Raw genomic sequence first — 12968 nt, forward strand, 5'->3', positions numbered from 1 at the left:
CCCAAATTGAAACCATTATTTCCATAATCATTTTAGTTAAAACCTAATTGGCTATGACAAAAAATGGAAAACATTAATTCAATAAAAAATAAATAAAACATAGGACTTTAAAACAAAAACTATTTCTAGAATATAGACTTTGAGATGAAAATATACCAAAATAGGAGCACTGACAAGTTCTAGTTTCTCCTGAAATTTTAAGCATTTTCTGTACTTGCTAGCATGTCCCTCTCAGATGCACACAGTTCTGTGGCTGACTTGGGAAGCTTACCTTTTTTTCCCAATCATTATTCAGAGATTCTGTGCTTTGCTCACATATCTTCTTCAGCTCGGTTATCTGGCTTTCTTTAGTTTCTCTGATAACCTGACAGTCACGTATAAGAATCTGAACTGTCAGAAACAATGGAAATCTAGTTAAACCAGTTCTAGGAACCATATTAGAATTTTATATCTAAACATAATGATACCTTTAATAGACAGTTTTTCACTAACTTACTTTTCTAAAAATGCTTCTTATTTCATTGCTTTTTGGCCATTTCTATAATCATAGATGAAATTGATTAACTAGTCTCCCTAGAACATTTAAACAGCATGCTAGCCTCAAGTATTTCTCCTCTACTGTCATTTTAAAGAGTCCATTCAACAGTAAAGATGCCATAGGAATGCCAGCTGGGAATCATGCTAAAGTTCTATTCCCCTAAAGGATATGGGCCAAAGGCTATAACCAGGAAAATAGTTCTTTATAATTCAGCTGCTCTTGGCTCCATCTCTTGTCTCCTCCACATCATAAAATGGCTCTGTAAATACACCAGCTTCTCTGAGGGCTCCTGTGGACATGCGCTCATATTCACACTGATGCCATCACCTACTTCTTCATATACCCTTCTACTGTGGAAAATTTTCTGCTCATGGAGTGCCAGCTCAGGTGGTATAACCTTTCAAAAACACTAACCAAATAGATTATTCCCCTTGAAAAGAGAGAAAAACACTCCTCTCATTTGCAAAAAAATCAGGTCTCGAGGCATATATGTAGGCAAAATACTGAATACAAAATAAATAAATATATATTTTTAAAACTGGAGGATTTTTAATTTTTTTAATTTATTTTATGTACACAAGTGCTCTGCTGCATGTGCATCTGCATGCCAAAAGAGAATATCAGATCTCTTTATAGATGGCTGTAAGCCGCCCATAAGGGAATCAAACTCAGGTCCTCTGGAAGAGCAGCCAGGGCTCTTAACCACTGAGTCATCTCTCCAGCCCATAAATAAATCTTAAAAGAAGAAAAAAGGAAAATTATTTCTTTTTTTAAAAAAGCCTAAATATTTTTCAAGTTTAAGGATGTTTGAGATGCCTAATGTGAAATGGAGTGAGAAAGAAAATCTAGAAATATAAAATACTTTAGCTATCACTTGTAACAATTACAAAAATTCAAACAAACAAAAAACCCAAAACCTGAAGAAATATCTAATTACTTTGACCAACATTTTTAAATGAATAAGAGTCTCCATTCTTTATTTTTTAAAATTTATATATTTTTACTTTATGTGCATTGGTGTTTTGCCTACATGTATGTCTGTGTGAGGGTGTCAAGATACCTTGGAACTGGAGTTACAGACAGTTGTGAGCTGTCATGTGGGTGCTAGGAATTGAATTCAGATCCTGGCTTAACCACTAAGCCATTTCTCCAGCCCCATTTTCACCAACATTTAAAATAGGAAATTAAACTAAAAAATATCATAATTTACTGGTTAATTCTCCCATGTAACTGCTCCACTAAACTGTCAGGAATATCACTCACTATCCATTCTACTACAGTAGGTCTGCTCTGGGAGAAACCCAATAAACTTGGAAGGACCCTAGATGGAAGTCCCCCTTTGCCCCTCATTCTTACTCACTGCTTATATCTCTTCTGTCAACCAGATCTTAATCCTTCAGTTCCACACTCACTAATCCCAAGGCTGGAACTCAAATATTCTAAGCCTTTATCAAAGCATGTGCAAAATTACACAAGTGGACACAGACAGACAGACAGACAGACAGAGCCACACATCTGTGGACTAGAGATGTGCTCGGCGGTCAAACACTTGCCCCCATGTACACACACACAAGTCACCAATTTTATCCTTCCTATCCCAATATGAGAAACTTCTCTCTTCAACTAATCAAATTATGTCCAACTCAAACAAATGTTATTTTCTCAAAACATGATATCTCGCTTGTGAATAATTGAGAGTTTTAATTTTGGTTCATAGTAGCCAATTTAGTACATAATTACATGCTTTCTTTTTCCTTCTCAATGAATATATAAGTAGGAAATATATTTTAAGATTTTTTCTATCAATCTTAGTTGCCACTGCACAACACACACACACATACTACATATAAACACACATATATACATACACACACACACACACACACACACACACACACACACACACACTTACTTTACCTAGTTACATGAAAAGTCCATACAAATTTCATCTATTGTTGGGAGACAACAGTCTCAGAAATGAAATTCTACTTCTAAATTTTAAATTTTAAATCATTCAAATAAATGTCAGCTGTTCTTGGAAGATTCCCATCAGACACCATCACCTTTCTTTTCAAGCTTTCGTATGGTCTCCTCAGTTTCAGTTTGTTTCTTTTTGTATAAGATTTTCACCTCTTCTAATTCATTATTCTTTCTTTCTAAAATCTGAAAAAACAATGTATAGTACTTTAGTATATAAAATTAATATAGAATATGTAATTATCAGTGAGCACAGTATTTTGCAAGTCTGTCAGTCTCATAAATGATTCCACCTAAATACAAAAATTACTTTATATACACTGACAAAATATTAATACACTATGATAATTTATTTCAAAATATTTTGTATAAGTATTTCAGTAAAATTTTAAGAAGACTGAATAATAATCATGGTTTGGAAACTAAACTGTCATAAAGTAGCAGAGAGATGACATCAGACACAGGCTCTTGGGTTATGCACTCCCCTGCACTGGGATGCAGCATCCTTCATGAAGACATCCAGAATCCCTGCCACCAGTATCCTACTGTTGTGCTGTTTAAAGCCAAGACCTCTTCCAAGTGATGATTTACAAAGTTCCATTCCTATCAAGCTGTTTTGTGAATCAGAAAAAAAATGAACTCAAAATGTCAAAAACGTTAATAAGTTTTTCACTATTTTACCAGTTGTTTCAAATTTAATCACTTAATAAATATAGCCATGATTTTATACTTTAGAGTAACAAAAAATCAAAAAGAGAAATAGCCAAAATACGAAACGTAATAAACAGTAGAAAATGTTGCCAAGGAGTGCAAAAGAAAACCAGAGTGAGGAGGGGTGGGCCTCGCTGCTGCTCTCAGAACGCAGCTAGACCCCCATACACCCTAAACCAACTTTAAGCAAAGTTATTCAATGATTCCAAAGTAATTTCTTTCTCTTAGTGTTTTTATTAGTAGCATTCTACTTTACCCTTCTTGCTTTAGACTCAACACTATGGCTGCTGGACCATATCCCACAAACCATGAACCAAAATAATTTTTCCTTTCTTAAGCTACCTTTTCTCAGGTATTTGGTATAAGTGGTATGAAACTAATTAACATAAGTTGTGACCAACAAATGAGGTCCCTGCTGTGATAAGCCTGATACTGTAGTTCTTAGGCCTTTGGAACTGGTCTGCAGGAGGGCAGAGAAGGACTAGAGAGCTGCAGCCTAAAGAAACCCTAGAATACTATACACAGAGCTTAGGAAGCTCTTCTGGCTCAAGGTTGGGAAACTAGAAGACCAAGAGAAATGGAGATACTGTATCAGAAGAAGTCACAGACTCTATCAGAAGCTAGGCTAGATGTCATTTATGTTTTATTCTGGCAAAAAATTTGGCTGCATTCTGCTCATATCCTGAAAATAAATGAAGCTTAACTAAAAAGTCATAGATAAATTTGTCAAAGAAAATTATGAGATAGCAAAATTAGCTGGGGTGTGGCATACTTACCACTTACTGTTTTAGTTGGATTTATAGAGAATGAGAACAGAAAGAAATGTACAATTTGATTTAAAAAATAGAAAAGAAATGAGAAAAAGTTTGAATCTAGTTAAAATGGAGGACAGAACAGGTAGAAACAAAACGTGTATTTGTTCAATAGACTAGTGCCAGTGGAGAAAGCACAGATTTAGTGCTGGTCCAACAGGAAAGGAGCCATAACGGTCAAGACTTCATACATCCAGAGCAGCAGGGTAAGAGCAATGCAAAGTTATCTAAAATTTCCCATTTGAAAAGACAGTGACTAAACACAGAGAGCCAGAATGGAATCCTGCTCAAGCAGGGTTACCTAGCAAAGTGGTTCTACCAGGTTTAAGCTCAAAGACACACAAATGAAATTCAGGTCTGGACCAAGGAGTCCAGGATACATCTCAAGCTGATATGAAGACTGATGTTGTCCACGTGGTGCTGGTTTTGCAACTATGAAGAGTCAGGAGGTAATAAAGTCTTGTGCAGGGTTCTAGAAAGTCACTGAGGCCAGGCAATGGCCCAAGAGAGAGGTCATCTGTGTTATAGGCAACTGAGCTAGAGAAGCAAAGCTAACCAAGCCCAAGGGGAGAAGCCCATATGACACTACCACAACCCCCACAAGCCTGACTTGGAGCTGAAGGTCTGGTATTTCCAGTGATGCCTTTCACTGCTACTTTTGTCTGGTCTATTCTCCCTTCCTTCCCTCTGAAATAGAAATGGTTTATCCTAAGACATTATGTGCTGAAAACATATAATTGAAAAGGGCTCATATTTAAGGGACTGCCCTGAGTTTGAGAAGAGGCATGGCCTTTGCTCTTTTGTACAATACTGGAACTATGAGACTATGGAATCTTTTAAGGCTTAACTGAATGCATTTTGAATTTTGAGAAATCCATGATCTCCCAGGTCCCAGGGTTGGAATGTTTGGTCTGTATATAAGATGCCCTCCACAGGCTCGGGTATTTGAACATCTACTTCTCAGCTGACAGTACTATTTTGAGAAACTGTGGAACATTTGGAGGATGGGGCCTCACTGAAGGAAGTAGGGCTTTTGATGTCAGGCATTGGTGTTTATAACCCAGCCCCACTGGAATAGAGATGCATTCCCCATAAATTTTTCCACAATGTTTGACAGCATCCTCTAAAATAATTAGCCAAGAAAAAGAAAAAAAAAAAGCCTTTCTCTTGTTATCAAGCATTGGTCATGATGATAAAAAAGGTTTGAGAGGGTTTGAGAGGGATACAAAATGGTAAGTGCCAAGCTCAGGGTTCAGTGAAAGGCTGTGTCTCTGAAATGAGTTGGAAAATGATAGAGGGAGATGTACAAAGTAGGCCTCTAGCCTTCACAAGCACATGCAATAGAAATACAGATTCTGTATATTCACACACACTACATGTACACATGCATGCATGTGCACACACACTCCCACCCCCACACACATAGAGGATGAATCAAATAATATACTTAATACTAAAGCATTTTCTGTTTCAGAGATGCTTGCATCCATGAAATTGAGGCCTCAGTTTTCTACCTCTGCCCCTTTGTTTAATTTTTAAGCCAGAATCCCTTTCTCTGAGCTAAGCAGACTAAATCTGGTGGTACATACCAGCTAATCTAGAGACCAAGGCAAGAGGAAGATGAGGTCATGGTGTGCCTGGACTGCAGATGTGCTTAAGGCCAGCCTGAGACCCCCATGCTAGGATTAGTATGTCTAGCTGATTCTGTCTTTGTTATTCAGTTTGGGGAAGCAGACTCATAGGCTTAGTTTTTAAAGAACATGTGTAAACTTACTATTTATACAAACCTCATGCATTTAAAACACACATCAGACAAAAATGTTTAATAATTATAAAAATATAGTATGAAGTAAAATTCTATATAGCAAAGCACAGTTGATGTTTGCTGAGACACTAGGAGAGATACAAATTGAATTCAAAATATTTAAAAATTGAGGCTAAACTTGGTAGTACAGAGCTATAACTTAACTACTTGAGCTGACACAGGATGGTCACAGAATAAGCTTAAGGCCAGGCTAGACACTGATCCAGATACTGACTCAAACACATTTTTAAATGGGTGGCAAGGTAGCCTAATAGTGGGATAGTACTTCCCTAGCATTTATGAATCCTTGGCACATAACACACATAATAAGTGAGTCAACAAATAAATAAACAAATAAATAGACAAACACTAAAAAATTGGAAGGCAAAATCTGAGAGGCCTACTCAAAAAGAAAGCCTCATGGTCAGTGCAGCATCAAACCATATGCGGCAATAGCCAACAGAACTAAGTCCAAGAGTGGGCTTGTTTATTTTGTTGTTGTTTTGTGAATCACAGGCCCTCAGGAGAATTAACTTTATTTGAAATAAAAGCTCTATTCTATAGGCATCTGGGTCTTTGCTGTGAGGAGACCAAGAGGTCTCTCTGAATCTAAGGAGAGCAAGACACAATAGCACTCAGGAGACTAGGTGGAAGGAACTCAGCTTGAGGCCAGCTGGGAAACAATGTGATCCTGAATCTAATTAATTAATTAAAAACAGAAACTGAATCAGAAAGCTGAAACAATCCAGATAAAACAAACTATAGTATTTACAACTGTTATTTTACTTCACATTTCAAGAACAGTGCAAAACCTGATGGTGAAGACCTGTCATCCAGGCTACTTGAGAAGGCAAGGCAAGAGGATGATGGGGCTAAGACCAGGCTCAGGAATATATAGTAAGGTTCTGTCTCAAAACAGCTCACCAATACAGTATTTTCTGGTCCTAAGTTCTTCAGCTACACAAGTACACACAAACACACTCACAAAAGTCATTAGTAATGATCTAGTAAAAGCTATATAAAATTAAGTCTTAAAATAATGCAATGTAATAGGTAATGTAGAAATAGGGCAGAAATAAATGTTTTACAAATAAACTTCACAGATAACTTTTGATAGAATTTTACTCCAGCAAATTTCATTTATGACATACACTATTTTCAAGTGCCTAATCGGTGTGTAGATGGAGAGTTAGGTGGCCTGTCCCAAGTCCAGAGCGCAGTGACACTGCAGACAACAGACGTGGCACATCCCTACCTTCTGCACCTCTGCATCATGCTTCTGCTGCAGCTTAAGTTTCTCTTCAGAAAACTTTGCTTCCATCATTTTTGTTTTCATGTCCAACTTCAAGGGAAAGATTTCAAGATTAGCAGAGCATCATTTCACAGCGTGTCCCACTCTTACATACAAACCCACACAGGATTCCACAGTGTGTCCCACTCTTACATGCAAACCCACACAGGATTTCACAGTGTGTCCCACTCTTACATGCAAACCCACACAGGATTTCACAGTGTGTCCTGCTCTTACATGCAAACCCACACAGGATTCCACAGTGTGTCCTGCTCTTACATGCAAACCCACACAGAATTTCAGGCTTTATTATTTCCATTTCAGTAAGTCTCTTCCAAATTTTTCTCTTTGCCCACATCTGCTTGCTCATTTCAAAATACTTTTAGCCTACGTGTTGAAATATAACATTTTAAAAGAAAGAATATTCACACAAATGGCAAATTATTGTCTAGGCAGCTGGCTCAGTAAAGTGCTTGCTATGCAAGAGTGATTTTGATCCTGAGCCATGTTATAACCACAACCAAACCAGGCATGGCAGTGCATATTCCAGCTCTGGGAGAGCAGAAACAGGAGGGTCCCAAGGCTGGCTGGACAAGTGTACTTGGTAGATTGTAGGCCAATAAAATTTGCTCATTTCAAATAAGAATGAAAATAAAGCAAACAAATAATTTCTCAAATTAAAATTTCAGTAAGTCAAATAAAAATCTCAGTAAAACTCCTTACCAATAAAATGGGTCACATGGAAAACAGAATAGTCAGACATAAACATCAAGTCAGAGGATATGGATCATTTGTTAAAGTCAACAATAAATTCAAATATATATAAAAGAATACAATATATAAGCTTTTTGATACAATGTGAAAAGACCAAATTTATGAGGTATGCACACAGAAGAAAAATTCCATGTAAAAGACGTAAAAAATGTATTTAGTATAATAGAAGAAAATTGTTCAATACTAGGGAAATAGATAACCATTCAGATAAAAAGAGGCAGGCAGAACCAGAAAAAAAAATTCCTCACATTTTACTATAGCCAAAACACTTAAAATTCAGAAAAAGACAAAATGCACTGAAAATTGTGAGAGGGAAGGACCACGTCGCACATGCAGACAGGCCTAAGTTTTCAGTGCAAACTCTAAGTACTAGGAGGACATAAAAGCATGTATTTCAAGTTCTGAAAAAGACTCCCCTGCCTACTCAGCTACTCTATCCAACAGAACCATCACAATATTAGGAAAAGCAAAAGCTTTCTGAGACAAAAGTAGGCTAAAGCATTATATGACCATTAGGCCAATGCTGTAGTTGACACTGGAAGGAAGACTTGAATGGAAGAGAATGACACACTGAAGAAGCTACATGGTTGGGGGAGGGGAGGCTCCAAGATAATTATTATTAATTATTATTAATAATTACAATGAGGCCTTAAAAACCATCAGACACTACAAAATTAACAACAAAATGACAATAACAATTCTGAATATCGGTGGACTAACTCTGCAATCAACAGGTACAGAAGAACTGACTGGATCAGACAGCACAGGCCCTCTTTTTGCTATATACAAGAGCCGTGCCTGACACAGACAGACAGCCACATTAAGGTGGATGAATGGGCAAAGGTAATTCAAGCCACTGGTACCAGGAGACATGTGGGATGAATACTCTAATCCTTGACAAAACAGACTTCAAATCAACACTACTCAGGAGAGACAATGGTCTCTTCATATGGATTAAGGAAACAATCCATCAAGAGAACGTTACAATTCTAAGTATATTACACCGAACACAGGTGACACAATTCCATACAGCAAATACTATGAGACTGATCAACACCAACACAGTAATAGTAAGTGACTTTAGTACCCTATTCTCACCAACAGTCATCTAGGCAACAAACAAACAAGCATCAAAGATGAATGACAGCATAAATAAAATGAACTAGCAGGCTTCTACAGGCAACCCCACCCAAGCACTATAGAATAAACATTCTTCCCATTAGTCCACATGTTCTAGGACACATAGTCCCATCCCCCAATCCCCTACCCCAAAAGAAGAAAATTGAAATAGTGTTCTGTATTCTATCTGACCATAGAATAAAACTAGAAATCAAAGCAAGAAAAACCACAGAAAATACACAAACTCAAGGAGACTAAACACTACACTACTGAATAACGGGCTGTGTCATTGAAGAAATCAAAGGAATTTACACTTTTCCAGAACTGAATGAAGATGAACATACAGCATTCCAAAACCTATGAGATACAATGAAGCCAGTCCTTATAACTCTAAATGTTCACATGACAAAATCAGAAGGATCGCAAACCAGCAAAATGATGCATCTCAAGGCATGGGAAAAACAAGATCAAGCAAGACCCAAACCAAGTAAACAGATATACTTAAGATCAGGGCATAAATCAATGAAATAGAAACAAATTAACAAAAACAATAAAAAATGAAGAGTTACTACTTTAAAAAACAAAACTGACAAACCATTCACCAAATCAATAAAAGCTAGAGAGAAAAGACTCAAAACTGTAAAAGCAGAGATAGAAGGCAGATTACGATAGACAGCAATAAAATACAGAAAATCCTAAGAACATACTCTCCCAAACTTGAACTCTACAAAGTTAGAAATATAAAAGGATGAAATTATAAATAGATATGACCTAGAAAACTTAAAACAAACACACTAAAAGAAAAAGCATTAAAATGTAAATCTATCCATAGCAAGCAATATGATTAAAGTTGGTAATAAATGGCCTGCAGTAGCACTGGAGATTCGTGAGCCTCTTCCTAAGCATGACACTTCTTCCCTTTGCCTTCCCTTCCCTGACTTGCCCAGTTCTAGACTGCAGCTCAGGAACTCTCTTTACTTATTTCTTTATTCCTGAAATACCTTTGCTAAGTCATTTTTTTTCTTTCCCACTCCCCTATCCTTGCCCATCCCCCTCCTTAGCCTCTGACTGTGCCAACCTCTATAGAGACTAAGACTTAGCTCAAGATTAGTAGCCTTTGAACCTGTGCTTTCTTTGACAGCCACTTTTGACTGTGAGATCCTCCTTTCCTCTACCATCCTTCCCCCTGCCCACTGCCATCTCTGCACCCACAGGCCTGGCTCCAAGCCCATGGTTTGGGAGCCATCTTTCCCTGGACCAATTAAACAGGTCACCTGCCAGCTTTGCTGGGTTTCACTCTGGTCAGGCATCTCCTGCACTGGCCTAATCTAAGGAAAGCAGATACCACACCAGACACAACCAAAGAAAGAAGTCCACATGTGTAGTAGGCCAAATTACTGAAACAAAACCCACATGAGTGGCCAAGATATCACATCTCTCATCCAACCCACTGGTCATATAGAAATGTTCTCTAATGAGAAACACCTAGATGAACACCAGGACACAGAATTTAAAAGAAAATCATAAGCTTTATCAAGGAATGTAAAGAAGACAAAAGCAAACACTTCACTGAACACTTGATTTCCAAGATTATACAAATACAAATAGCTGAATGTAATGACAAAGATAATTCAGAATTTGAAAAATAAATTCAATAGAGATAGAAACACTGACTACAATGCAAGCTAAAATGGAGATGAAACTGAAAATCTCAATATTCCAGTTAGAAAACGTAGGAGAAGCCTTACAATAGAATGAATCAAACAGGAAAGCAGAATCCTGGGACTCAAAGATAAAAGGGAAGATCTATACAAACTAAGCAAGAAATATGAAAAATCAAAGTCTAAGAAAGAAACATGCAAGACACAATCAAAAGACCAAATATTTGAATTACAGGCACAGATAAGGGAGAAGAATCACAGGAATGGCACAGACCAGACCTTGGAAGGATCATAGCAGCAAGTGCTCCTAACCACTGGGCCATCTCTCCAGCCCATGGAAAATATTTTTTAAAGAGAATAGGTAATTTTAGCATGGAAAGGGGAAAATTTTAAAAAAATTACAAAAAAATATTCCAATAATTGATTAGAGGAACAAATAATTAGATAAGGTTAACAAATTTAAGATGACAGCAAAGAATTCTGTAAATTTCATTTCTTAAAGCTTGTTGTTGATTCACTGTGAATTTCACATCATGCACCCCACTCCCACTCATCTTCCCATCCCTTGGTATCCAGCTTCTGCCTGAGTGTTACAGCCAATGCCAACACCAACACTTGGATATCACCATGGTCCCAGGCAGCAGCCCAGACCAGGGATGTCTGCTCACATGACCCTGGGGCCAGTGCTCCTGCCTGCTAGAGGTGTTGGGAGACAAGTTGGCAGGGGAGATTCTGTAAATCTCATTCCAGACCAAGAGAAATTATCTAAACATCTAAGAAGTGGGAAATGCTGATTAAATTTTTTAAAAATAGGGCTGGTGAGATGGCTCAGCGGTTAAGAGCTTGATTGTTCTTCCGGAGGTCATGAGTTCAAATCTCAGCAATCACATGGTGGCTCACAACCATCCATAATGAGATCTGATACCCTCTTATGAGGAGTCTGAAGACAGTTATAGTCTATTTACATATAATAAATAAATAAAAACCTTTGGGTCGGAGTAAGCAGGGCAGGACCAGAGCAAGAGAGAGAAGGGATGGGGGAAAAATTTTAAAAACTAAAATAAAAGTTTTACAGTCTGTAAGATAGAACTCCAGGAGGTTAATAAATACATAATTAGATAATCTCTACAACAGAATGTGAATGGGGAAGAAAAAAAATGAAAGAAATAAGCCAAAATGATGCCAAGTTAGCTATTTTTATTTTTTTAAGCATCAAATAATATTTTTTTATTTTATATTTTATTTACATTTAAGATGTCATCCCCTTTCCACATTTCCCCTCACTAGAACACCCCTGTCCCATGCCCCCCCCTTTCCTTTTTGCTTTTATACGATTTTTTTAAAATGTTAATCAAAGGATTTATAAGTTTGGTAATGCTCAATCAGAAGCGTAACCCAATACCCAACCTAGATATAAAAACTATCTTTGACTGGTGGAGACCTGTGAACATCTGCCTCCATGCCCCCTCTCTCTTTCTCTCTCTCATCACCTAGCTTCTCCTCTTCTTCATCTTCTCTCCTTGTTCCATCTCTTCCTCTCAGTACTCCTTCCCACTTAGCTCCTCCTACATATCACTCTTCCTGTTAAAGTAGAACTTTTCTCTCAAAATACAATTAGAGCCTACTTATTCCTAATTGTACCAGTGAGGTACAAGATAGTCCTAATACCCAGTCCATCATTTTGTTGACTAACCAGAACCTCTGTCATCTCTTCTAACTAAAACACTTACTTTTGATCCTGGCTTTTTGGCTTTAGAATGAATGTCAGCTGAAAACCATCTACTCAGATCTTTTCTCTCAAAGTAAATAGCCAGGATTGGTTATGAGACTATAAGTCTTCAACCCCGTCAGAAATCCAGAATGACTGAGTTAACTGAAGTTATGGGAAGCACTAAGCATAGCTTCTAAAACTTAGCCAATTTATAGAGACCGCTGAACACCTGAAAAGCCCCTATACTACCGAACGTTGGAGCATCAAATCTTCAGCCTTCTGGCCCAGAATCATCTGACAGACCTTAGTGATGCAGGATTATTAAGGGCTGATTACTCTGTCTAGGCAGATATAATCAGTCGACTATTCTGCATGTGTGCCCTATTCTGGACAGTAATTTGTCTGTAGATGGAGAGAGGCAATTCTTGCCTAGTGGCTGTTACCGCACAACTGGAGTATCTCCAAGGATGCTCAATTTCTTCTTAGAATCCATGACAGGAAGCTGTCAGGAGCAGACAGGTCTCTAATCAAAATGAACATTAATATATAAATATTTGTAGCGTCAGTTCT

The 12968-nt window shown here is 37.5% G+C and overlaps 1 protein-coding gene across 3 annotated transcripts in view; it reads right to left on the reverse strand.

Moving 5' to 3' along the window:
- Positions 1-12968, reverse strand: part of Cep112 (centrosomal protein 112) — a 407052-nt gene that overhangs the window by 328735 nt on the left and 65349 nt on the right. For all 3 annotated transcript variants that reach the window (XM_034505950.2, XM_076935566.1, XM_076935567.1), the window contains exons 9-11: positions 7098-7184; positions 2602-2701; positions 272-390 (exon numbers count right to left, since the gene is read on the reverse strand). In XM_034505950.2, coding sequence (XP_034361841.2) covers positions 272-390; positions 2602-2701; positions 7098-7184 — 306 coding nt within the window. The remainder of the gene's footprint in view (positions 1-271; positions 391-2601; positions 2702-7097; positions 7185-12968) is intronic.

Source organism: Arvicanthis niloticus, chromosome 6 (genome assembly GCF_011762505.2).
Source record: "Arvicanthis niloticus isolate mArvNil1 chromosome 6, mArvNil1.pat.X, whole genome shotgun sequence".
Lineage (NCBI taxonomy): Eukaryota > Metazoa > Chordata > Mammalia > Rodentia > Muridae > Arvicanthis > Arvicanthis niloticus.